The sequence below is a fragment of the Vanellus vanellus genome, assembly GCF_965231255.1.
Source record: "Vanellus vanellus genome assembly, chromosome: 1".
In the NCBI taxonomy this organism is placed as follows: domain Eukaryota; kingdom Metazoa; phylum Chordata; class Aves; order Charadriiformes; family Charadriidae; genus Vanellus; species Vanellus vanellus.
The window spans coordinates 85,765,073-85,792,836 of NC_138905.1; the positions used below are offsets into that span (position 1 = coordinate 85,765,073).

The following is a 27,764-nucleotide window of genomic DNA, read 5'->3' on the forward strand; positions in this document are numbered from 1 at the left end:
AGGGAGATAGAAAGCCTTGACACTGTGCAACCACTGTTCAGCAACAGCCAAAACACAGGTGAGTTATGAACGCTGTTCGAGCCACAAATGCAAAGCACAGCACCATAGAGGATACTATAAAAAAAGCTGACTTCATAACTTCATGCCAGCCAGACCCAGTACCAATATGAATGGAAAAAAAAAAAAGAATTACAGTTATCAAACAACTGTTCTAAAGCATTGCTTTTCCTGTGGGAAGCAGCACAGGGTCCTTTATTTTCTCTTGAGAGCACAAGAGAACAAAAAGAGGTAATCCTTCTTTATCCTAAAATAAGATCTTTGGATGAAAGCAGATCTTTTTTCTTTGTAAAAAAAACCCCACCAATTAGCTTCCACACAGGTGTGAAAACTAGAAAACTGGAGCACTAACAAATTTACACAGATCCATCAGCTGGCTAATTTCAAGCTGAAATGAATCAAACTTCAACAACGCTGTAAAGTGCTTAATGGCTAAGGTAAAAATAATTAAGATCTCTTAGATGTCTTTCTGTTTCAGGCTTCTCTAGTATTGCATTTCATCAATATTCAAAGTATCTATGAAGCAAGGGAAAAGAGAGGCCAATATATTATTTTAACCAGAATCAGGTGTCAAAGCATAGAAAGTTAGTCTACTTCACTCAGACTGTCAATCCAGATAGTAAATTCCAACAACGATGGGGAAAACCCTCAAACATTAATCTGGTTTGACCAGTTTATTCTGGTTTAGGTTATTTTGTGCTTTTCTGTGCTGTGCCAAGCCTCAGTGTAAAATCAAAGCCCCTCACCTTGAAAACAAGACCACTAAGGATATTTGGCGCAGACATTCAGAGAACTGCAGTAAAGTGTTACAGCCTGAAGACAGTGGGTTGGTTTAGGTTGCAGTAGGGTTAGGGGAGGTTCTTGCAAGCAGTAGGATAGACTGGGATCTCCACCCCTTGCTGCAATTATAAAGGCACTAACATCTAAGGAAGGAGCCAGGGAGGAATTGAAGGACCAAATCCTTTCCTCTGGAGCACTTGGTCAGGAATGTCGCAGAGCTGTTAAACTAGTAGGCAATTAATTGCTTCTTGGGAAGAGAGCTTATGTCTTTCTTCTGTCTCCCAGTGAGAAAAATGTGGCTGAAGTTTCTTTTGGCTATTCTTCTCCTGCAAGTAACAGCTGCAAAGGAACCTGAGCCGTAAGAACTACCATCTTATTACTAATAGTGTTCACGATAAGGCTTTAAAGACAGTGCTAATTAGTGCCACTAAATTTACTTTAAATATTAAATACTGCCATGACTCATCTTTTATATCTGGAGAGCTAAGTTAAACTGGAGTGTGGACTGCAAGTGAATGGCTCTCACTGAATATGAAGCCGACCTTCTGCCTTTTGCAGAACTTCCATCAAAGTTGACATGTGTGTTCAGAAAAGACAATAGCAGTAGTAACAGCAGCGAGCTTTGTTAAAGGCAGGTGGGTCCAAGACTCAGATTAAGGGCAAAAGGGCAAGAATTAGGGGCACTGGCAGTGCTGTGTGGGGAATCCAGGGCTGGGCTAGTTGGGAACTGCAGGGCAGGAGTGAGAGGCACTGGGGGTGTCCTATATTTAATCTAAACTAATCGGTGGGTACTGAATAATAACAATGCTTTGTATTTGTTTCATCCTGTTGAGGCTGTTTCTCCTTTCTTTATGATGTGATCACTTTGATGTCTGGATCTCACAGGCAGTATGTCCTGATGGTGCCTGCTGTCCTCCAAACTGACTCTCCAGGTCAGGTTTGCCTGCAGTTCCTCAACCTCAACGAGACAATATCCGTCAGAGTCATCCTAGAATATGGTGCTGTAAACACCACTATTTTTGAGAAAACCATGACAGCAAGTAATGGTCTACAGTGCTTCAACTTCACGGTAAATTAATTTTAATTTATGTCCCAATGGAAAAGAAATGTAAGGAGAGACAAGAAAATTAGAGCAGAAAGCACAGGAGAGGAACAAGAAATGGAAGAAACAAGACTGGTTGAAGGGAAAAGGAAGCAGGGGAGGGTTATATAGTAACAGACAAGGAGGCATTTTTAATAGATATATATGAAATAAGAAAGGTCCAAGGAAGGTGATGGAAGGTGATGAAGGTGGTGGAAGTGAGATGAGTGCCCCTTTGTACAAGACCAGGCCACAAGTATAGCTGTTCAACAGGTTCTGGAGCAAATGACTTCAAGACTAGCAACCTCCCCTTGTTTTTCTGTTTCCTCACAGATTCCTCCTGTCAATTCTGCCCCATTGGCTTTCATTTCCTTCTCTGCCAAGGGCCACACAGTCAGCCTAGAAGAGCGGCGGTCGGTGATGATCTGGAACACAGAAAGCATTGTCTTTGTGCAGACAGACAAACCCATCTACAAACCAGGACAGAGTGGTGAATATCTATTTAGTTTATAACGTGTCCCTTAGGAAGCAATTTCTTCACATAGAATTTGTCTGCCGGGTGTTTTTCAGACTAAGCTACAGCCTAGCCAGTTTCTTCAGAGTTTCTGTTAAAACCATTGCTAGTATTTGCAGTGGAGCTCAGAGAGTCATCTTCAGGATGGCAGCAGACTGTCATCCCATGGTCTCTGTTATTTTCTTTGTCCCTTCCTCCCAGCTGACAGAAGAGGGGACCATTTACTGCTGCTGTTTCATTACTGATGACAGGTCAAGATAGTGGAAAGAGGTGATTAGATCAGTACTTAAGTGCCTGGCATAAAACAATGCTCCCACAGTCTTCTGTCTGTGATGCTGGTCAGCATCAAAGACAGTCTAAAGACTAAGAGTGAAATCCATTATTTTAAAATTAATTCTAATCTTTTAAAGACAAAATCATGCTATTTACCTTCTGCGTTCTGATGGTTTTGAACTTCATATTTTCATGTTGTTGTTTTCCCTGCACTTATGCTATTCCTCTATCCATACTTATCTGGCCATCGAACAGAGTTCCAGGTATGCAAAGAACCATATATCTAGATCTATTCCTTAATTCACTTCTAGGCTTTAAGGCTTCTATCACACAGCTCAAACACTGTAGGAAACAGTACGAGAATACTTCTTTCCGGAGGTCAGCCAAATAATAGAGCAATTAGACTGGATCAGCTATATTTTAATTAGAGATGAGTTCTAGATAGATAGATAGATAGCATGAAGGAAAGCTCACCAATCAGAATTTGGTGCCACCAAGGTGTCCACCAAACATGGCTTGATTATTTGTGAAATGGCTTGGTTTTGAAGTGGGGGAAGCAGTGAACTAAATTAAATTATGAAAAAGTAATGCTTTGTAAGGACATTTTTGGAACACAATTTTATGTTTTTCCTTGTGCAGTAATTCACCATTCTCCTTTCGGTTTTTCTCTTGTGAAAAAAAAAAAAAAAGAAACTAACTGTACAAGATGAGAACAGACTGTATTAAGAGGAATTCCACTGCATTAGGAAAAACTGACACTTCACCTAGTTCCAGTAATATTTGGAACTTTCTTATGTTTAAAGCAACAAACCCTGCTTTAGAGATGGGGAAACGAAGAGGAACAAATTTGCATACATCATGCTGACGGCCGCTGAAAGAGTTATGGCTGTCACTTGAGACTGCCTGACCTGCACAGCAGTTGTTATTCATTTGGTTGTCCCCTTTTTCTGCGGTTAAGCAAACTTTCATGAAAGACTGTGAGAACTCAATGCTGGGGAAAAGTCCCCTCAGCAAAGTCTGTGTAGGATTCTTTTATCTTCAGATGCATTTTATTACCTGCATCCTGTGTAGGTGGGACTGTTAGAAGTTCCAGTGAAACTGGGAGTACTAATGGATGCAAAACATCATGCTTAGCCAACTAAACTACAGTTAATGCTAATACCCTGTTTCTTGTGTTTCCAGTGATGTTTCGTGTTGTTGCCCTGGATTTCAATTTTAAACCTGTTCAGGAGATGGTGAGTGACTAGTAATATTCCTCTGTATTTAAAATTGCTGGGAAACAATTTTCTCAAATTTTAAATAGACTGTTGCTGTGGATGAAATGAGATATTGCAGAGACTAAATGCCAGAGAATTAACACAATTTCCTAAGCACATGCTATAATCCACCCTTACGTTAGAGTCACAGGGAAGAGTGCAAATGTGTAGCAGGTTGGATTCCTGACACAACACCTCTTGCTATAGCTGGGAAAAAGGCTCAAAAAACCCTCCAGTTTGTTGCTGCAGACATTATTTTGTCTCTGACCAGAGAGCCCACGGTTCAGTCTCCTGCTGTTACTGTTCAGCAATTGCTCTTGCAAAAATTGGTAAGTCATCCACCTGGTACTTTGCCCATTTTAGAAATGGGGAAATGAAAAAGAAAGTTGTTACCAAAAGTGTTTATCTCATCAGAGGTGCCCTTTTCATTGCCAGCAGGCCGTCTTCATGCTCATAGTACATAAACCAAGAGATGGAAGGGTTTTTACTGACCTCCTCTCACGTGGTTGTAGTGCAGAAGGCAGCACCTTGTTACCAAAAGAGCTGGTGCTAATAAGCTATTAAGCCCAAATCATGGTTTACATGCACCTCTGCACTCTACTTACTCAGATGCTCTGGGATTGCACTAAATCTGGTATGGTCAGAAACTGCCCCAACATTCTGATTTCAATCTCTTCCCTTTATGTAACCTTCTTATTGAAGTAAAACTGCTATTAAACTGATTAAAGGAAGATATGAGGATCTCTGATTACTGGTATTATACTGATTATTGGTTATACATTTCTCACAGTCCTGGGGAAAGTTAAACTGTGTTTGATCACCTGCCTAATCTCTTCTCCCACTGTTTTTTCCTCTCTCAGTACCCCTTGATTGCAATTCAGGTAAGATTTTTTTTCTCTTTGTGCTGTATTACACATTTAAAAATAAAATCTAAGGCACATGTGCTTACTTCAGTTTGCATGTGTCGACACACAGCCATATCTTGCTCCTGAGTACACTTGCAGAAATTAACAGAAACTTCATAAAATCCCAGGATGCTGTTTGAGCCTTACTAACGCGGAAAGGGTATCTATGTTCATTTCAACATTCAAAAGTGGCACTGTTCTTATGCCTGCCTTTGACTCCCCTCCACCTCCTCCAGTTTGGCTCAATTTATTTGGGGGTATATATTTTCATAATTCAAGTGCTGCTGAACACTATGAACAAATATAAGCTGTGGATACAATTACTGGCTATGTTAGCATTTCCATGGCATTTTGTCATGATTGTTAAAATAACAATCGCAGTCCACGTCTAGACAGCATTCTTGCAAGTTTTCATGTTATACCATGAAGTCTTTATTTTGTTTGCAGTGAAACATACATATTTTATGCTTTACTTGTGTTTTTCTGCAGCGAGTGTTTTAAAGCGTTCAAGGAAATGGTGTGAATGAGTTTTCTTTAGTCTAACTAGCATAACATATACTGAGAGGCAAATGACACCTCAGTGAATGTAGCAGAAATGCTTCCTTCCTTCTTCCAGTGGCTGAAAAAAAGCTGGGGTCGCTAAAGGCCAAGGTTGGTATGGGATAAGCTCGGCTGATGGGGAGGGAAGCACGAAGAAGATTTTCTTTCTCTCCCCTCTTGACATAAAAGTAGACCAACATATACTAAAGAGCAGGGAAGAGCGGTATCATGCAGCTTCCCCTGCTGAATGAGACTAATACCCAGGCTGGTAGAGGATGCCTAAATCTGAGATCAACAGATGAGAATCTAGCAACACTAATAATCAGAGTACAAAGGCATAATTTATCTCAATGCACATGCATTAAGCAACTTCCCCAATGAGTTAAAGCAACTTGCCCTTCTTGTTTTCTTCTTTGTTTCTGGTTTTGTGTGCTAGTAGCAAGAGATTTCCAAGGCAAACAAACTGTGACTCCGTATTCTTTTTTCCTTCAGGACCCACGGGGCAACAGGATCTTTCAGTGGCAAAATGTGACGTCGGAGATGAACATTATCCAGATTGAATTCCCACTAACTGAAGAGCCTATCCTGGGGAACTACAAAATTATTGTAGCAAAGAAGTCAGGAGATAAAACAAATCACTCGTTCCTTGTGGAGGAATACGGTAAATGCCACCCATTGTTTTTATTCAGAATAGAAAACATTATTAGAGACAAGCCTCTATCAATCAACCCCTTTGACTGCTAAAACTTCAAACAGCTTCCTGGCAAACGCAACTTCAATTAATTGTCATTAAGGACTGTAGAGAAAAAAAAAAAAAAAAGAACAGTAAAAAGCCAAACAAGACAAATTAACCATTTTGCACAGATTCAGCCAGGAAAATAATTCCCATAACAAATCAATAAGTTGTTTGCGAATTTCACTGTGACTGACTAACCTTCTCCCAGCCACATCTATGAACCTCCTCGGCCAAAGCTCTTCAAGGCAACTAGACATCACAGGATTCACCTCAGAAGTCCTGACTTCTCTTTAAAGCTTTGTAGAAATAGTTCAGTGAGCCTTTGCAGGTCAGGCCACTTCTCGACCACTTTGGCACCCCAGTTCTGAGATCCCATTCCATCTGTGACTAACATTGATGATATATCCTCGTTTTCTCTTTTATCTCAGGAGGGCCTGCAAGTTTACAGTGTGCCAGTGTTGTTTTTTTTCTTTTCATTCTTTGCCCTAGTGTTGCCAAAATTTGATGTCACAGTCACTGCACCAGAAAGCCTTACAGTCCTGGATTCAGAGTTCACAGTGAAAGTCTGTGGAGTGTAAGTACCAGGTGCAGAGTGGTTAGGAAATATGCTGAAAAGCAAGAACTTCCTAAGGACTGGGGAAAGAGACAGGGCTTAGAGAAGAGACTAAAATAAATAGAGCCTCAGAAGAGGTTGGTCAGGGTCAACTAGGTGGTTGGAGCTTTCATTTACTTGTGTGCTCATCTCATTTTGTTGTATGAGTATTCCCTTTCAACTGGTGTTCGGTGAGTTGAATAAATCTTTTGAGATGTCCCCTGATAAAGTAGGATGTGTCCACTCCCAACAATCCACTTTAGAGGGAGACCTTCATGCAGCAGAGCACCGTTAAATTCTGTCAGGGGTCTTAGGGTTCTAGCTGTCTTTAATATCCCCTCCAAGCTTAGTCCTTCAGAAGGACCTTGATTATTCTAACATCAAGATCTTGTAATTTAGAAACCAGAGTTGAAATCCTGATCCCCTTGCAGATATGAGTAGTTTTGCTTTGATTTCAGTGAGTCTAAAACTCCAGCATAACCTGAAGAGTGGACAACAGCCATAATTTGGTCTGTAGCAATGTCTGCCCATCTTGCTGATAGAGGTATTTAGTTTTACCTTTAAGGCGTGGTTTTCGTTCATGGGTTTAGGGGTGAAATAGAACCCATTAACATTTCAAGTTCTGAGTTGTATTTTTGGAGTTGTTCTTTTTGGAACAGCAGGAGACTTAGGAAAAATCCTGTGAAACTATTCCATCCTCTGTCTTCCCAGCTCGCTGCTCGTCCTGGGTCTATCCCTGCATATGTTAGCTTAAGTAAACTTTTCAAGCATCAGCTCATGGGCCTATTTCCTCTTTTCCTAGGTACACCTATGGCCAGCCTGTAGAAGGGAAAGTCCAGCTCAGCGTGTGCAGGGATTTTGATTCATATGGGAGGTGCAAGAAAAGCCCAGTTTGTCAATCATTTACCAAAGATGTATGATGCATAATTATTATTCCTCTTTGTGCTTGTTTTCTCTCCTGTGTTCTTGTTTCTATCCCTTTGCTATCAGACTTTTCTTTCTCTCTTTGATGCTTCACTTCACTCTACTAATCTATTTGCTTAGATCACTAGCTAGGAACTCAAGACACCCCATTTCTCTTCTTGGTTTCCTACAGGCCTGAAGAAGGACTAACATGTTCCTTCTTCATGACTCAGTTTCCCATCTGAAAAGTGTAGACAGTGATGTCTACATTAGTCCTGTATAAACCGTGTTAAAAGTAGTGGGAAAAGACTTCACTCACTAAAGAAAGGTCTCCTGTATTGCCAGCATCCTTTGAAAGCTGTGATCCTTGGTAATAGGATTTTTCTTCCCTTTCCAGCTGGAGACAGAGGGCTGCCTCTCCCAGGTTTTCAGCTCCAACATCTTTGAGCTAAATCGCATTGGTTACATGAGGAATCTTGATGTGAAAGCCATTGTCACAGAGAAAGGAACAGGTAATCCCTTCTAGACAGTCAGAAACAGCAACAGTGGTGCAGTCAAAAAGGAGAGTAGGAGATAGTCAGCCTCTGCCTGCTGAGTACGAGGATGTCTTCCTGAGGAAGAAGATCCATTTTTATAAGCACAGTGACCATCTCCAGGCAAATGCTAACTCTGATGAAGGTATATGCAAGACAAAATATACCTTCTCTTGACTCTGGACATGTCTTACAGGCTTGCAACTTACAGCTATGCAGTCTATTTCCATAACTCGGGTGATGAGCAGCATACAGTTTGAGAATATGGATCGCCACTACAGAAGAGGAATTCCTTACTTTGGACAGGTAAGCAAGGGCATAGAGAGCTTGTATTGAAGATGACTGACAGCCAGTCACATGACAACAATAATGGGAACATTTGAGGGACTGTTTGGGGCAGAGGGTGCTCACCTCAAGCTTCTTTCTTTACATACAATGCCCTACTGGTAATTCTGAATACTGAAGAGTACTAGTTTATTCTGAGTTTGATTCTGCCAGAAATACTTTGAGTAAAAACAATCCATTAAAGAGCATTTTTTAAACTTGCATTTTAAGCTTGATATAAATCACTGCCTCTCCCTTCAGAATTGACCATCATATGCGAGCCAGAGATGAATAAAAACATTGGGGGATGAGGGAAGAAAGAGTGAAAGGAATTTAAGGAAAAAATCAAGGAAATAACAACAGTTTCCATCTCTAAAAGCTTTTTCATTATTTTATGTTTCATGGCAAATTCCACATAACTCTGTAAGTGGTTTATAGGGTAGGGATAAAACTCTCTTTCCTTCAGTCCAGCTTTTTTCAATGAGGAAAGAATACGGGGACGTCTTACCAGTAGCACTGAAAGGAGAGAAGAGATTGTCTTTCAAGGATTTTTTTTTCCTCTCTGTAAGATGTCTATATAACTTTCTCACGTGGCCCACACTCCCACGCCATTCTCCAGCTTGATGTGCACTTCACCGCCCCTTACTGGAGGCTGGCGGTCAACAGGCTCCCTTGGGGTGATACGCCACAATAAATTCCTCAAACACACACATTCTCACACACACCAGAGATTAAACACGCTGAAAGACACGTGGTAGGAGGCTGGGAAGTCACATTTCAAAGACAAAGCTGCTGATGATGGCTTCGGGCAGCTTCTTCCCTTTTGTGCAAAGAAGAACAAATCTTGAAGGTTACATCAGGGGAACTATTGTCTGGAAGCCACTGATACTCATACTTTCTCAAAATGCAGCAATTCCCAGTCCCTGGCCTGGTGCCATCACATGCCATTCATGGTCCTTTCATGCATTATGAAATATCTGTTGCTGGCCGTATGTTATATGTCTTCACTTTTGTTGCATTCAGTCCCACTGCAATCAACATCCACCTGAATACTTTTATTTCTCTATTATTATTGTTTTAGAAGTCATTTGTCTCTGTGTTGTTTCTGGGCAGTGAGGACAGTCAATCAATAAGCTTGTATTTAATATATTATTACTTCTGCCATCCTGTTTTGAAAAAAAAACTCAAAATGAATGCTCAATTCTGGCAACCTAGAATTTACCTAATGCTTTCTGTTGTTTTTTATTTGTTTGTTTAACATGTAAACAGCAGAGACAGTGGGGACAGAATCAGAAAAGTGTTCAAATCAAAGATTTGGAGAAAAACCCTTCAGACACTGAAAGTATCAGCAGCAGACTCTCAAGACTAAGAAAGAAAAAAATGGAGGAAAGGAAGTATGTATTTAAACTGTTAATGTGTAGTCAGAAGGGACTGACGAGGAAAGAGATGAGACATAAGAAGCTCTTGCTCCACAAAAGGACATTATTCATGATGTAGCAGATGCTGAAGAAGCTCCTGCTCCAAAACTCATAAGATAGTTGAGATAGCTGCCAGAAAGTGAAAAGAGACATTTCAGTACTTAAGTATTTCTTTGAAGGGAGGAGAAAAAGCAACGCTTCTGTGTGGAAAGCAGAGGACTGCAAAACGTTAATATCTACATACAGAAAGATAACACGCTGAACATGTCTTGCATTGTCTTCTACAGATCAAGCTGGTAGACAAAGACAACTCTCCTATTTCCAATGAGGTCGTTCAGCTATTTGTCAACAACAAGAACACAGACAATTTCACCACTGATGATAATGGCGTTGCAGAGTTTAGCATTGATACGTCTGAAATGTTTGATCCTGAGATCAGTCTGAGAGTGAGTATAAAACAAGGCTGAATAGAGAAAGAGAGTTGGCTGCTCTCAAACTGAACTCAAAAAAGATGGGATGAGGTTTGAATTCTTGTAATAAAGCTGTGCTTTCTCTGCCTTATTTCATATTCTCAAAATTTATGATAAAATAAGTGAGGAAAACACCGGAGTTGTTGCAATGCAATGGCTTGCTGCAAGGTTGCAAGACCATTGTGCTGCTTTTTCCTTACCAGTTTGGCTTTAGATGCAACTTTTAAATGTATGCATTGTGTGAACTAATCATTCTGATGTCAGTATGTGATAATGATTTCCCTGGTGACACCTGTTTGGTTTCCTTTTCTTCCCCACTCCCTCTCCTGACCAGGCAACTTATAAAACCAGTGACCACTGCCACTCTGAAGGCTGGATAGAGCCTTCCTACCCTGATGCGTCTCTCTCCGTCCAGCGCTTCTACTCCTGGACTAGCAGTTTTGTGAGAATTGAGCCTTTGTGGGAAGATCTGAGCTGTGGGCAGAAGAGGATGATAACTGTGCACTATGTCTTGAACACAGAAGGATACAAGAGCATCGACACCATGAACTTCTACTATGTGGTAAGTGTGGGGTTGTTGCATGGTTCGCTGAAAGAGCTTGACCAGGCAGCTGTCTGGCAGTCCATCCACGGTAATTATGTCAGTGAATACTCTTCCAGCTTTTGGATTACCAGCCAACACAATGGCCAACAACCCGAGGACAGAAACCGCACTGAGGTGATTTGGCAAAACTACCCACTCAGGAAAAATGACCCCCATTTCTGGCCATGTTACTCTATTTCACAGTAAGGAGCCACCTTCATAATGTCTCAGGCCAGGGTTCTTGTAGCTTTCCTCCAAGAAACTCTTTTTGGTATTCTCTGTCTCCCCCTTCCCATCCTTTTCCTTCTGCTTCCTGATCTGTGACAAGGGCAACAGCAGTGGCAGCATCCAGCGTGTCCTAAGGCTGATGTTTAAGCATTTGAAGCCATCTCAATGTACTGTCCTGTTGATGTACTTGATTGCTGCTTTCTCCCTCCAACCTCTGCCAACCCATAAATGTATTGCTCTTTTCTGCACAGGGCATGGCAAAAGGCAAGATTGTCCTTACAGGGGAAATTAAAGTTAATATCCAAGCTGGTAAGTTCAGTTGCCAATCCATGTTTCTGCATTAAAAAAAAAAAAAAAAAAAAGAGGGATAGTTGAACTGAGGATCAAGGCAGGCAAGAGACTTCCTGGATACATACAGCAGCTATTGTATGTCTCTCATCCATGCACGTGTGCATGACACTAGTACTACCACTAAGATCACTATAAAGTCAGATTTAGTCCAGCAACTAGTTCATTTGATATGAGTCAAGAAGTAGTGTCCTGTAAAGATCTTCCCAATGAATAATGTAGGGAATGCAGAGTGTCTGCCTCAGGGGGCTCTCTGAATCCGGCCACATGTTCAAATCCACAATAAATCTGAGAGCATCTGGATCTAAACCTGGGCGTGTCACCTCCTGGCAAATCCGGGATTTTTCACTTTATTGCCTATGTACAGATTGCTCCCCTGACTGGTACAGCTATATGCTCATTGAGGATGGCTACTATTACAGCTTCTCTCCTTATTGGTCCCTTTCTCTCTTCTGACAGACCAAAATGGCACTTTCACCATCCCACTTGTGGTCAATGAGAAAATGGCTCCAGTCTTTCGGTTGCTCGTATATACCTTGCACCCTGCCAAGGAGTTGGTGGCAGACAGTGTCCGATTTCCAGTTGAGAAGTGTTTCAAAAACAAGGTGCGAGGCACTAGGATACAGCAAGTCTTACCTGCTGTCAGATAAGTACAAATGCTTTGTGCACACATTCGCGAACAGATTTCCAGTTTTATTTCTTGTTTCCATCCACTTCTCTTGACATTACTCTCTTCATTCTCCTTTTTTCTCTTTGGCCTTATATGTCTCCTCTACCACCACCTCCTGGCCTTATTGTCAAAAGGTAAAACTTCTTTTAACATTAAAAACAACTTTTCAGGAAACCCACGCTACTCCCAGATGGTTCCTGGCTCTCTTGAACTATACTAGTGCCCTATTTAGTTTAGACTGTCCGTTCTTTAGCATAGTGAACACACTTTAGCCTTATCCCACTTTGCTATTTAATCTTTTTAAAATTTTTTTAAAAATCTAATTTTTTACACTTTTTTTGTTGAAAAATGCAATTTGGGTTTACCAGAATTAAATACATACAGAAAAGAAAGCAAAAATAGCAATCTGAGTTTTAAGTTTTCTTTCCGTGTTTTTTCCACTGGTACATTTTCATTTGTCATTTTGAAATCTGATTTCACTGTTAAGATTTTTCTAATCTTCGGTTCCTAAAAGCTGAAAAACATGAAACATAAGGAGAAAACAAAATAGTGAGATTAAACAAAACATTTCCAGTTATCTGATGTCCTCTTCTCCTATTTTTTCCTCTTATCTGACACAAATGTGAAGCAGATTTTGCTCTGAATAGATTCAAAACAGAACCTGGTTTAAATTTTTGCTAAGGTGGGCCACGGACCTAGTAAAAATATGATTTGCTCACTGCAATGCTTATTACGTGTAGTCTGTGCCATAATAAGATTTGATTTGATAATAGCAGCAACAGAATCACACTTCGTTTTAAATCACTTGAGGTAGGCTTCATTTAAGCTGTCACAGGAGTATAAATGTGCTTATTGCCTAAGTCCCAGTTACGGGGGAGGCCTGGTCAACAGAGGCAGTGGAGACCAGACATCCCTCTCCAGGCAGACTATCTGTGCTTTAACAGAAGAGCTTTCTACTCTCCTTCTTGCCCTCCATTCACACACGCACCCAGAGCAGCCCTGAGCAGTCGGGATCAACCATACCAACAGCTGTTTGGTAAATTTCAGGTCCAGCTGCGATTCTCTGAAAGGCAGATGCGCTCAGCTTCCGATGTCAGTTTAGTCATTGAAGCTGCTGCCAATTCCTTCTGTGCTGTGAGGGCAGTGGATCAGAGTGTGCTGCTCCTGAAGTCCGAGACAGAGCTATCTGCAGAAACGGTAAGATGCCCAGACAAACGCCTTCCATTCTCCCCTTCCTCCTCCTTCGTTACAGTGACTCTCCACTTGAGATCGTTAGACTGTGCTAGACTTCTACTGATTTTTTGCATGTGCTGGTCATAAATCATCCATAATAGGCAATATACAGCTTTTGTTTCTTGGCAGCTGGAAGTCCTCTGTCATGTGGGGTTTGGTTTAACCAGTGACCGGTCTCTGGCAGCACAACCCTCTGGCATATCAGCCACTCCTCCCAGTTTTGTGTCATCAGCAAACTTGCTGAGGCTACACTCTGCCCCATCATCCAGATGATTAATGAACATGTTTAACAGGATTGGATCCAGTATTGACCCCTGAGGTACACCACTAATTACTTACCTCCAACTGGGCTTTGTGCTACTGATCATCACCCTCTGGGTCCAGCCATTCAGCCAGTTTTCAATCCAGGACGCAGAGCATCATTTCAAACAGGCCAACATCTCAGCTCTTGCCATTTGCAGCACATGACGGTGTAATCAGAATCTATCTTTACACACACACAGAGGTTTTGTGTTTCCTCCCCCTTCACAGATATACAGCCTGCATCCTCTGCAAGACTTTCAAGGCTACATCTTCAACGGGCTCAATCTAGAAGATGATCCCCAAGAACCCTGTGTCTCATCTGACAACATCTTTCACAAAGGCTTGTATTACACACCTGTAATGTCTGGATTAGGCCCAGATGTATATCAGTTCCTCAGGGTAAATGTCCAGTACATTACTTAAATCTGTTGAAGTGAGTTTCCATTTATGTAGCTTTAGATATTTCTACAAATGACACTGTTAGTAAAACTCATACACAACAAACCCTCCTCATAGATGTCTATTCTCAATTGACTCTGATGCCTCCTGTGATTTTCCAGCGTGCACAAAGTTCCCACAATTCTCTGTGTAGGTGTCTCTAGCCAGCTCTGTGGTGTAAAGGCAGTAATGGGAAAGAGGGAGGAATGGAATAAACCTCAGCTACAGTATGGTAATGGCTAACACCGAAATGTGTTTTTTACAGGACATGGGCATGAAATTTTTTACCAACTCAAAGGTTAGGCAACCAGTTGTGTGTTCTAGTGAGACCGTAAGACCTTCACCATATTTCTTGAATGCGGGATTCATGGCTTCTACACACCATGTCAAATCATCAGGTAATATAGGAGACAGGAAAGAGATTTTATTTTTCTCCTTAAATAAATTGGTATTCATGTGACATAGACAGACAGTACTCAAGAATAACATTGGCATAGATATTGAATATTGGTCTGCGAAAGAGTGAGATGGCTTAGTATAATGGCCAATGCCCGAAAAAGCCTTTCGGGTCTACACTTCTGATTCATGTCCAATTTCATGCTGGGCAGTGTTAGCACTCAGTAGAGCGTCACACAAAACCAACACTGTTGACACAGATTCCCTTCTGACCAGAGCTTGTCTGAAAAGAAAGTGTGAAAGTGTGGACAGAAAACAGATCTAAAAGCCAAGTGACCTGAGTTCTAGCCCTAGGTCTCGTGCTCATATCTGGAGACCAAAGCACTTCAAGTAATGTTTTCTTTCTCTGTGATACCAGGTTATATATAACTCAGAGATACACTAGTAAAATTAATTAATATTTGTGGGGCATTGCCAGTAGTCTCAGTTAGAAAGAAATGGGTAAACACTAATCATCCTTCATACTGGCCCATGCAAAACCTGTACTTTATGGGCATCTTCCCTTCTCCCCTTCATTACATAAACCAGGTTTGACTAAATTCCCATTATCTGTTACCAGCTGAAGTTGCTAGAGAGGAACGTGGGAAGAGACTCATCCTTGAAACTATTCGAGAGTTCTTTCCTGAAACTTGGATTTGGGATATAGTCCTAATTAAGTGAGTACTGCTTCTTCCTTCTCTTTGCCTTGCTTTTAAGAGTTACTAAATATGTCCCCTGATGCCCTGCAAGATGGCAATTCCTTGTCAACCTCTTCTTACCTTTTGGCCTGGAAGATCATTTTTTTTCAATTATCAACTGATCACCTGCACTTCTCTTTTCCATTATAAAATTGCCCTGTCCCCAAAGACATCTATTCCCACAATGTGTGCATCATGAGTCATATGCCCTTCCTAAGAAGAGGGACACCTCTATTTAAAATATGGGTCGGCAAAAAAAAGAATTCTGAGTTTTCTTTCCAAACTCAGGGAAATGATGGGCAGAAGAACTTTCAAATGGGCTTTTTGCAGAAGGTTTGGGTGACAAGTCAGGAGGAGCTTGGATTTGGGATTTCTGCAGACAGATTAAGGGTAGTGCTGATTTTCAAAACCCATTGCCTCTACTGAGAAGCAACGTATATGAAACTTACCCTTTCTAAACTCATCCTTTATCCATTCCCATCAGCTCTACTGGAAAAGCCAGCATCTCATACACCATCCCTGACACCATCACTGAATGGAAGGCCAGTGCCTTCTGTGTGGAAGACTTGGTTGGATTTGGTATGTCTGCGCCTGCCACCCTGACAGTCTTCCAGCCTTTTTTTGTGGACTTGACCTTGCCATATTCTATCATCCGAGGAGAAGACTTCCTGCTTAGAGCCAGTGTCTTCAACTACCTTGACCACTGCATTGAGGTGTGTAGACACTCTGAGACCTTATCCTATCTCCAAAGAGGCTGAAGCTTTTGTAGTCTGAAAATAAAAAAAAAAAAGCAAACAAAAAAAAAAAACAACCAAAACAACCAGCAAAATTATTGATGTAGATGACTGGATCTGTCCCTGCATTTGATTGATGTACTGCTCATTCTATCTAATGATAGATCATCCTGACTGGATTTGTCCTCCTAAGCCACCACAAAACAGAGGGAAATCTGTGTGAACTGTGACTAGGATGGGTGTATAAACAACTATCTCTAGAGATCCATAGAGGAAGGAAACATGTGCTTTGCAGAGTATCATTCATCATCCACAGTCACGCAAGCTATCAATGGTTTTAGCGTTTTTTTTTTCCTTTGGGGTTATATATGAAAGTGTGAAGAAGTGAAGGGCTTCTGCTTGTCAAACAGAAGAAAGTGGGAAGAGTAAGAAGTGGAGAGCAGAAAAACCCTTCTTCTCTAGGGTTAAAGTTCCAAGAAGTACCAAAACAGGGAGCACAAAAGTCCAGTACTTGTCCTACAGAGTATCTGTCCAGCTAGAGGTTCTATTGCTCCCAGACACTGGGGGACTGTGCTCTCAATATTCAGGACTTTCCGGGCAAAATGCCTCCAGACTGCACGTGCACTGTAGCTCTGCATGGAGGGAGCTTACACACGGTTTAGAGGATACTCGAAGAAAGAAAAACGGGGATCTCTTTGGCTTCTTGTTTCTTTTGTTGTATCTGGGAATCCTGAAAAAAAAGAGGCGGTCTGGAGTTCTTCTGCTAGATTTGAATGCTGAAGATCAGCTCTCCAGTCTCACAAGGAGATCACCACCAAAAGAGGAAAAATCAAGACACAATTTAGGAATGCTTTTTGTAAACTCTGTTAACAGTTTGACCCAACAAAACAAAAAGGCCTAGGCTTTTAACCATCATAGAAAAAAAGGCCTTCATCTCTTAACCTTGTTTTTCAAGTATTCTTACAACAACAGAACAAACACTAACCAGCGTTTTCCTTTGCAAGTTAGTTCAAAGCCATTAGCACCTGGTCAACTGAACACAGCTTAATATCCTGATCAGGAATCAGACGTATGCATAAGATATTTAACATCTCAATGGAGAATGTCATGAGAAGCAAAAGGCAATACTGTTAAAGTTACATCTGATGGATCATTCATCTAGCACCATGATCCCAGGCCTTAAATCTGCTTTATGCTGTTAGCACTGGATGTAAACTGAGACCATCTCACCCTCCTCTAACAATAAAGCATCGTTTGCCTATGGTACAAAATCTTCATCCCATTGCACTTCTCTTTCTCTTCTCAGATTAATGTTTCGCTGTCAGATTCCCTTGATTATCAGGCCAAACTCATCTCCCCAGATGATGATGGATGTGTATGTGCCAAACAAAGAAAGACCTATGTCTGGAATATTCTCCCCAAAGAAATTGGTAGGTGCCTTTGAGTCTACCTGGTTTTCTGTCCTGAGACTGATGCTAATCAATTTATACCTCACCTGAAAAAACTAATCCTCTTCCAACCTGGAGAACTTGGTCTACCACTGGTCTTTCCAGCTGTCTGGGCTAAAGAGCTCCTCCACAACTGCAGCGTGTTTATCATTCCCATTTTCAGAGATCAGTGCTCTTCCCATATGTCTCATCTAGAGTGACTGACCATTACGTTGCACTACTTAATAGCTGTAGATATTCGTTATCGGGTGAAACGTCTTACTTTAGCTGTCATTCGGTGTGATAAAGGTCTATTTTTTTCCTCTTTTTCTGCTACTATTTAAGGTAATGTAGTATTCAGAATTACTGCAGAGACCAAGGATGATGGACCTTGTGGAGACAAAGCACCTAGAAACATCAGTATCGACTACAGGGACACCCAGATCAGAACACTGTTGGTTGAGGTACTGCTGACAGCTCTTACTGTTTGCCCTTTATTCCCTTCCATGAGGAAAGAAAAATACAGCAAAAGTACCAAAAGAAAGTAAAAGTTTTTCAGGTTCCCTAAAGAACTCCTGGTTTGGCACCACCTTCATCTGGCTGGGACAGGGTCTGGCTGTTCAATCTAAGACCAAATCCACTCCCATCTGATGTCCTCTTCCATGAGGATCAGTGGGTGTTGGTAAGTGCATGTCTCTCTCATGCAGAGGAGAAACTGGAAATGAGGGACTCTCTCTGATGGGAACTCCCTTTTAGTAGCAGCCATATCAAGTATTAACCTGTAAACTGTTGCTTCAATTGAGCTGTCTTATGGTGCAGGAGGATGGGGTGGCGGGTGGCTCTTCTGTCACTGCATTTCTTCTGCATGTTTTGTCTCATCTGCTGCATGTGTCTCTTCTTCCCATCATCATGCAGCCTGAAGGCATCAGAAGGGAAAAGACCCAAAACTCCCTAATCTGTACAAAAGGTAAGGGGTTTATATGGTGCTGTCCTGAGAGGAACTGAAAGGAAGGTTGGAGTTTGCACTCTTTCCTGCAGTGCTCATATTCCAAGGATAACTGTAGACTGGCAGCTTTCCACTTTCAGTGGGAATGGGAGAGGGATATATATACGCTCCCTTCCACACCATCTCAGTGCTGACTGCAAACAGCTTCCAAAGTTCGCTGGAAGCTCTGCACAGAAGAGGCACAAAAGCAGCCCTGACGCTCACCAACCAGCTCTTCCCAGTGTCTCACTGAAGAAATCCCCAGGATTCACAGGCACTGCAGCCTGGGAGCACCAGCCTTGCCCTGTTCAGCTGATTGCTCTTGAGCAGTGCCAGTTACTGCACCATTGGGTCTGTTTTTCACAATTTTGGTTTTGCTGTGCCCCCTTCTCTCCTAATGTTCATGGAGACAGCTGTGAGTTTCTGTCTATTGCCGTCTGTTGTGTGCAGTTTTGCAGTGCACAATTTCTACTATGAGCATTTCACTGCTATAACCAATGTTCCTATACAAATGACCACAATGCACTTAATATTTTTCTCTACAGATGATGTTGTTATTCAAGATGTGGCTGTAGATATACCTACAAATGTGGTGGAAGGATCAGCCAGAGCTTCCTTTTCTGTTGTTGGTAAATATATAAATAATAAAATATAAAAAGGAAGAAAATGTAAAAATATAAAATTAAAGCTTTTTCAAGATTCAAAATGTGAGTTTCTACTCTTTGCGTGGGAAACTTGCAAGCAAAGAGATTGATTCTCATCCTGTTCAGCAACACTCTTTGCTCCATCAGAGAAATGAAGTTTGAATATTGGTTATATCCTTCTTCCCTTTTCTGTTTAAATTTATTGCATGTGAATGTTTTGCTCCAAAGTAGCACAGTTCTGAGTTATGACCCCAGCCAGGCTCATGCCAGTTAGACTTTTTTCCACTCACCCACCTGCAATCCGAGATGCTAGTGGAATCTTTTCAGTCTTTTCCTGGAAATAACATGGAATGGGTTACATGACTATTAGTCATAAAATCTTTGCTTTATAATGTTGGTGATCTCAGCTCATTACAGAAATTCCTTGCTGGGTCTATGCTAGCTATCTTCCCTAAAAATAGCAATTTAGAGGTGGTCTATGATACATCTGCATAACCAATGTCCCTTTTCAGCGTTAGTTGTTAATTCTGCAAGACATGGTTCATTGTAGCATCTCAGGAAAGAGATTTCTTTGTTGACTGCAAAGCAGAACAGAACAAATCACTCAGTTAGTGTTGAGCTTCATGCTTGTTGGATATCTCTGTGGTACCAGACAGGCTTGCAACCCCAGCTAGGCTTTCCCTGACTCTACCTACAGAAGGGAAATTACCATTTATTTCAGTGGCCACCGGTTGTGTTAATCCACCCTGGCATCTCCTCTTCCCCAGGTGACATCATGGGCACTGCCATGCAGAATGTGCACCAGCTCCTCCAGATGCCGTTCGGCTGTGGGGAGCAGAACATGGTCCTCTTTGCACCCAACATCTACGTCCTGGACTATCTGAACAAGACGGGGCAGCTGAGTGAGGAGGTCAAATCCAAGGCCATTGGATACTTAGTGAGCGGTGAGAGCTTTGTGCTTCCCGTACGATGTGTGCTGGAATTCCCACTGAGGCCCAGTGAGCAGAAGCAGCATCGTGTCTATCCTAGCAGTACGGCACTGCTGCTGCAGCACAGCGCCGTGACCCAAGGGACTGCCCTGATCCAGACAGTTGCTTTATCTTCTTTCTTTCCTTATCCTATTTTGCTGAGACTCAACTGTCATGTTTCCTCTGAGGTTCTGTCTTTCACTCCCTTTCTTCTTTTCCGCTCGGGCATAGCATGTATCCTAATCCTGTTAGCTTAGTTGGAGCACAGAGCTGGTACAGCTCTATTTTGTGACTCAGTTTTTCTGCAGGACAAGATATTCCATGCTTCCACCTAAGCTTCCCCAGGGCTCCCCCACTGCTTGGTGGATATATATTGCCTTTCCATGCTTTCCTACTGTTGTTTCAGAGAAATCTAACGGCAAACAGAATAGGGTTTTGTTTTTAAATTAGAAAGCACTTCCTCTTCCCTGTTTTTGCAGGCTACCAGAAGCAGCTGTCATACAAACATCCCGACGGGTCCTACAGCATCTTTGGCACCAGAGATAAAGAAGGGAACACCTGGTGAGTGACCGGGAGCAGAAATGGCTCAGAGATTAATTTGCATTGAATTCACACGATGCAGGTAAGAGGTATCTTTACTAGCTAAATCAGATGTATAGAGCTGTATAGACTGGGACACTCTAAGTACTAAGAAAAATGGCTCTCCAGCCCCTGCCAGGTGGGGGTGCAAAGATAGAAGGTGATCCCTAAAGACCCAGCTGACTTTTTGATTTGAACTGCTGCTGTCTCCCATGAAACCCAATGCACTGCAGTGCTCTGTAGTCAGGATCAGCCCCAGGACCATCCCCAGAGTGTGTTGGACACCCTTCCTGTGTCCCATCTATTCCTTTAACTATCCTCTCCTGGAGGAGCATGCAGAGGCAAAGCAAGCCTCCAACATGTTGGCTGTAACGCTTCATACTTATGCCTAGTGTGAATGGAAGGTGAATGACTTTTTGTGTTCCTGTTTCCAATGCTCATCTCACAGCTTCATCTTTCCCTTGCAGGCTCACTGCCTTTGTGTACAAATCATTTGCACAAGCTAGTCACTTCATCTATATTGATGACAATGTCCAGGCTCAATCCCTGATGTGGCTGGCAAGCAAACAGAAGGCAGATGGCTGCTTCCGAAGTGTTGGGACACTCTTCAACAATGCCTTGAAGGTGACAGAGAAATACCTCTTGGTCAAATTTATGCTCTTATCATTCAGAACATGCTGTCCCATTACTGTCAGAAACTATACTCCAAATGCCTGTCTTCTGCCAAGGGCTAACTCTCCACACCTTACAATGACTATTTTCAGCTCAGTCAGCTTCCCCACACTGTATTTCACATTTAATGAGCAACTGAGATAGATAGGGTTACAGGACTGAAAGCTTGAGGAAGTGATGTTTTTTGAGGTGATAGCAGCGGGCTTCTCTTGATTTAAGAGCCATCCTTTCTATGCGTATGCTCTCTTTCCTTGTGGATTGCCTCCAGAGCTGGCCACACTTTCCCAGCTGGAATATGGCAATTCATATTTAAAGGCTTCTAACTCCTGCTGTTCGCTGAAAATTCCTCTCTCTGTGTCCTTTTCAGGGAGGAGTAGATGACGAACTGTCACTTTCTGCCTACATCACCATTGCCATGCTAGAAGCTGGGCACTCTGGCTCGGTAAGGAAACCTTCAGCTGCTGATATTCAGCTGGAATTGGTCCCCAGTTGTTGACTTGGCTCCAATGTCTGCTACAAACTGTCCAGGTAGTAAAGAGAGATAGAGGGAGAGAGAGCTCCTGGGGAATGTGAGCCTGCTCTGTATCATAGAATCATAGAATGGTTTAGGTTGGAAGGGACCTTGAAGATCATCTAGTCCAACCCCCCTGCCATAGGCAGGGGCACCTCCCACTAGACCAGCCTGGCCTTGAACACCTCCAGGGATGGAGCTTCCACAACTTCTCTGGGCAACCTGTTCCAGTGCCCTACCACCATAGAACAAATATCTGCACCTCTTCAACCACCAGCGTTCAAGTAGAAACTGTACAGACCTCAGTGGGATTAGATCTTCAGTTTGAAAGACCCAAGACATTAAGTGACACCTTTTAGTCTTCAATAAAAAAAAAAACCCTGACAAGTAGTAACCCACATGCTATGGCTTAACTTCAAATGTGGCTCAGTCAAGAATGTAAGTTATTGCAGGTAAATCCATGAAGTCTACAAATGGAACTAAAAGCTATGTTGGAAAAACAAAGGTCCACCAGAGTGAAAAGCCAATTTGTCCTTTTTTTAAAAGTGGCTAGTACAATGGAGACTACAGCAGAGATGTTAGACTTCAATATATGACTTTCTCTGCCTCCAATTTGTCATATCCTTTTTGAGGTGCTTCCTGATTAGTTAATGCATTAGCAAGGACACAGAATCAAACGTATTTTACCTGGTGAAAACCTATTACAACCCCACAGAATTAAATTAAAATTACACCAGAGTCATCAAGGATAGAGGCTGCTAGGTTCGATTTGTTCAAGACAACAGACTTTATAGTCATAGAAGTCCAGAGTGAATTGTTATCATGGAGGTAAGCAGAAGGAATAAGCTGTGAAAGAAAAAGAACAGTCTTCTGCTTATACACCAACATCTTCAAGAACACACTGAAAAGCTACTTGATTTGTATGATGTTTCAGTCTGAAATCCCTCCTTAAAGAATTCCGTATTCTCTCTCCTGAAGTCACTGTACAAACTGAAGTCCCATTCTCATTGCTGTAATAGTGACAGGATGAAGAAGACATTTAAAGAAAATAAATGTTTGGCCAGGTAAAGACTACTGTCCTGAATTAGACCCATGTGCCCATGTGTTACCTTTTCTCTTTTTTTTTTTTTTTTTAAGTACCCTGTAGTCCGAAATGCCTTTTTTTGCCTGGAGACTGCATCTGAGAAGAATATCAGTGATGTTTACACTCAGGCACTCATGGCCTATGCTTTCTGCTTAGCTGGCAAGGCAGAAAAATGTGAATCAGTCCTTAGAGAGTTACAGAAGTCAGCAAAGGAAGTTGGTGAGTTTCAGCCATTTGGGGAATTTGGGAAGTGGGAAGAAGGAACAGATGTTACCAATGATATGTGGTATAACCTTGACAATATCAAGAGTATAGGCACACAAACCAACTTTCACAAGTAATCTGTGGAGTTGATTTACAGCATATCTGTTGCTTTGTAGAGAGTACTTGTGTGAAAGAGGGCAGGACACAGTATGCCTCTGAGTCAGTGTAAAGCAGTGACACTCATAATCCATTCTGGTTGCTCCTCACCTTCCCTGTCTTTATTCAGGTGGCTCACAGCACTGGAAGCAGAAAGAGAGGTCTCCATCAGAAAACTCCCCCTCCTTCCTTGACCATGCTCCATCAGCTGAAGTTGAGATCACCAGTTATGTGCTGTTGGCATTGCTCTACAAACCCAACCGAAATCAAGAGGATCTCACAAAGGCCTCAAGGGTTGTGCAGTGGATCATCAAGCAGCAGAATCCCTATGGAGGTTTCTCTTCCACCCAGGTGCTGCAACTCCCTTCTGCTCCCCAGCCAGTCCTAGGAATTGGGGTACTGGTTCAAGGTGCCAGAAATAAGACTAGTCTTATTTCTCTTTTGCATCTGCTGTCTTAAACACACAGATACCAAGCCTTTCTCTTAGAGAGACGAAAATACTTTTTTTTCCTTTTCTTCTTAACTATGGAAAGGTTAAAGCCATACAAGGGTAATTTGACTAGAAACAAATACAGATATTTGTGTCAGGAATGAGTATAGAAAAGACAGGAATGAGTATAGAAAAGACCAAGTCCCAGCTGTTGTATGATCAGGAAGTGTTCTGTAGTTCCCTAGAAAACACATGCTTCAACACTATGAAAAACTCTAGAAGTGTGCTCTAGTGCTCAGATTCTATGTTCTGAGACCTTCCTATGAGTAGAGAGATTTCTTCCACCCTAAAACATGCATGCCCGAATGAAATGGCTCCTTATATATGGGAACCCTGGAACTATACACAAATTCAGGATTTCTTTAGACAGGATGAAATGACTGTGCTTTGTACTGGAACAGTGACTTGGACCTCCTCTGCACCAGTCACGCCATGTAGCTAATTGTCTTCTATGATTTTCTTTTCCTTCAGGACACAGTCATTGCTCTTCAAGCCCTCGCTGCTTATGGTGAGGCCACCTACAATGCTGTTACACAAAATGTAGTCAAGATCACTTCCAAAAAGCCTTTTGAGAAGGTATTTATTGTCAACAGCGCAAACAGGCTCCTGATGCAAGAGACTCCCCTTCCTGAGGTCCCTGGGAAATACAGCCTAACAGTGAATGGCAGCAGATGTGTACTTATGCAAGTAGGTGTCTGCTCTCCTCTTTGTGTGTCACATTCTGCATACAATACAGTCATGTTTTTGATGATTCTCCATCCAACTTCTTTTTATTTTTCCTAATTATTTTTTTCCCCTGAACTATTTAAACACTCTTTTCCCCATCCCACATTCTGGCTCCAGTGGAGTCACAGCATGAAAAAAAGAGTCCGTTCTGATCAGCAACTGGTTTCTCTCTGGGAGGTTACTCTGGGTACAAGCACCTTCATTGTTAAAGAGCAGAAGTCTGTGGGTACAAGCACCTTCATTGTTAAAGAGCAGAAGTCTGGTGTGTTGTCATTGACGTAAGCAAGGATCTTCCACATAACACCAAGAGCAACATTTTCAGGAAACTTCACTAAGTTTGACAGTTTTGGAATGCAAAGAGAAACCCTTGGCATGCTTGAACAAAAGGGTTTTTTTCCTCTTCCAGACAGCACTGAGATACAACATTCACCTTCCAGAGGGGGCCTTTGGATTTTTGTTCTCAGTAAAGACATCAAATGCTTCCTGCCCACCGGATCGACCGGCAAAATTTGATATCGTCCTCATAAGCAGGTAATGTGCCATCAACAGACCAGCTGCACAGACAAGAAGACACACAAAGATTGCTGTGTGTCTTCAGCTCTGCTTATAAAGTCAAAAACCACGAGCTGATCAATGTGTTGGTGATATCAGCCTGTAAGACACAATATCGCAAAAGGCCTTGTGACAGTAACTGATGATGTTAGCACATACTTTGCCCCTTCATACTAGGGGCCTCTCCAGTGTCTCCCACCTGAGCCTGTCAGCAAGCGCACTTGATTCCCTCCAGTGCCCCCGTGCTGTATGAGGCCAGGAGCAGAGAGCTGAGGTTTTCTTCCCCAGGCATGGTCCAGACTGACAGGGGCTTCTGTTGTTTCAGCTACACAGGGAAGCGCAGCAGCTCCAACATGGTCATTATTGACGTGAAGATGCTCTCTGGCTTTGTTCCTGTTAAGTCTTCCCTGGATAAGGTAAACTATAGGACCAAGATTAAATGAGTCACCCCAGGGACAGAGAAGATTGGTCATGATGAAAACAGAGGCCTGGTTATGAATCATTTGCCCACAAACCCTGGGAGGTGTTTGCACGGCTGCACCATCTTCATTACTGGGTGGAGGGAATCCCCTACAGGGAGCTGTGAGCACACAGACCTTCCCACATGAAAGACCAGGAAGGGCTCCAGCTAGAGCCTGACCTGTTGGCAGCTGCAACTGGGAGCTGGCACTGCCCAGGTGGGGAAAGAGGGAGAAATCTGCCAGACTAGTTCTGAAAACTATACAACACCAGAATCAGGCAGTGTTCCCCAAATGAACTGCAGTGCCTCTCCCGCACTTGGGAAGTGCTCATACCCCCCACTCAGTCAAGTGGCAGGGTTTGCTCAGTCCTCTCCATCCGTTCAGCAACATTTGGACTGCAAAAATCAGCTGACAGCCCTTGATACCTGGCTAGGAACAGAATTAATCCCATAGCCATGCAGTGGTAGGGTCTGAGGTAGCCCTTGTTTTTTAGCGGTTTATAAATATAATTATCTCCATTTCCTTATTTTGAAGCTCATTGACAGTCATACAGTGATGCAAGTGGAAAACAAGAAAAACCACGTTCTCCTTTATCTGGAAAATGTAAGTTCTGATCACTGTCTATTTGATTTTCACTAAGGATGCAAACAGCACATAATAGATGCACGTACAGCATGGATATACTCTGTAATGTGCATTTATCATGTTCCCTTCCTCATCAGTTTTTCCTGTATTCACGAAGATACTTAATCCTCGAACTGCATGTAACATCCCTACTGCCCAAACAGGTTCAAACTGACACCTGCCCTACTAGCAACTAGAAATAAGTTAATCAAAAAAAGCACACAGAAACTAATCAAAATTCTTTCTCCTTTCAGCCAATAGCAGATAAACACCAGAAAAGGGGTTCTGGTGTGTGTGTGTCCCCTTGGTGGCCTTCTCGTAAACCTCAGTTCTTCCAACAGGACATGAAACACTGCTCTGATCTCCTCTGGAGAGATTTCCATTCCTGCTCTTACGCTAGTTCATTCCTAAATTTAACCTGTAATTTAATCCCTGGATCAGAATTTACATAATAAAAGTACATTTGCTTGGGCCCCTGCAGCACTATCAACAGAAGACAATATCCCAGTGATGTACATTGATTCCCAGTTTCTTGGTGGCACATAATGTTCATGTCTGAAATGGGAGGGGTCGGAACACCAGACTATTGTCCTGACCATTGGGAGGTCCTGGAGAATTAAGCTCAGTCCTTTGGGACATTTTTTCCCTCTCTGGCAGTAGGATGTGTTATCACTACAGAATCAGGTAATACAAGCAAGACAGGAAACCTACAGCTCTTCACTTCAGTTTCACTTTGGACTTTCCAAACATATTTCAGATAACACATGTCCCACATCTATATGTGTGGCATCAGTGGGATTTGGAATATACAGTCTATCAGTTACCCCCCTGGTCTGCTCCAGATGGCGTTGTACAAATAAAAAGACTTATGTGATCCCTGTGCCTCTGTTCCCAGATCTTGCAGAAGAAAAGGAAAGAAATCACTTTCTCAGTTGAGCAGGACTTTGTAGTGACCCATCCTAAGCCAGCTCCTGTGCAGATCTATGACTACTATGAAACAGGTAGGTCTTTTATTTCAACAAATATGAAGTTTGGGGGAGGGACAGGGACAGCAGAAACACTGTGTGCATTAAGGGAGACACAGAACTAGCCCTCCTGGAACCAACACTCCTCTGAGCTCTGTCAGGATCTGGATCTAGTGCCAGGGGAGAGCCTCATTTCACTTTAGTGAGCTTGGTCTCACACCCAAGGTGACAAGTGGGCATGACTGGAAAGTTATAAAAACGCACGTGCCAGAACAAGAGAGATTTCAAGGACCTATGGGTTAAGCGTGCGTAGGGTATATCCACCTCCAGGGAAAGGCACGGGTAGTGGTCTCCAGGCTAACGGAAATATTTCTTTCATTCTTCTCCAGAAGAGTATGCTGTTGCTCAGTATACATCACCTTGCAAAGAGGCTGTTGCAGAAACGGACTAATGATTAGAAAAGGTAAGTGAAAGCCAGAAACAAACCGAGCAGGTAAGGAGGTGAAGTATAAAACAGCATGAGCAGCGGGATAGGCAGGGAGAGTAGAGCAATAACTATTCTTGCAGAAACAGAGACTTCAGTCTCCACCAGGCTTCTCAGGGAGCAGCCAGAGACAGTGGCCAGATCCTGTCCCATGACACACGCTCAGTGGACTCCAAGTGG

At 42.4% G+C, this 27,764-nt stretch overlaps 1 protein-coding gene across 1 annotated transcript; it reads left to right on the forward strand.

The window, feature by feature from the left end:
• Positions 1-485: 485 nt before the first annotated feature.
• Positions 486-27,551, forward strand: LOC309671776 (ovostatin-like; the record flags this gene model as incomplete). Its single annotated transcript, XM_082483072.1, has 36 exons — positions 486-494; positions 1,071-1,195; positions 1,723-1,906; positions 2,252-2,408; positions 3,888-3,940; positions 4,822-4,842; positions 5,899-6,067; positions 6,632-6,716; positions 7,537-7,648; positions 8,035-8,149; positions 8,367-8,476; positions 10,200-10,358; positions 10,717-10,944; positions 11,445-11,502; positions 12,001-12,146; positions 13,259-13,408; positions 13,976-14,146; positions 14,451-14,583; positions 15,201-15,297; positions 15,803-16,031; positions 17,359-17,482; positions 17,825-17,943; positions 18,395-18,446; positions 19,010-19,093; positions 19,876-20,052; positions 20,556-20,637; positions 21,123-21,279; positions 21,695-21,769; positions 22,976-23,141; positions 23,413-23,633; positions 24,244-24,459; positions 24,905-25,029; positions 25,376-25,466; positions 26,046-26,114; positions 27,031-27,136; positions 27,490-27,551. The coding sequence occupies 36 exons, from the start codon at positions 486-488 to the stop codon at positions 27,549-27,551; spliced, it is 4,437 nt and encodes a 1,478-aa protein (XP_082339198.1).
• Positions 27,552-27,764: the final 213 nt, after the last annotated feature.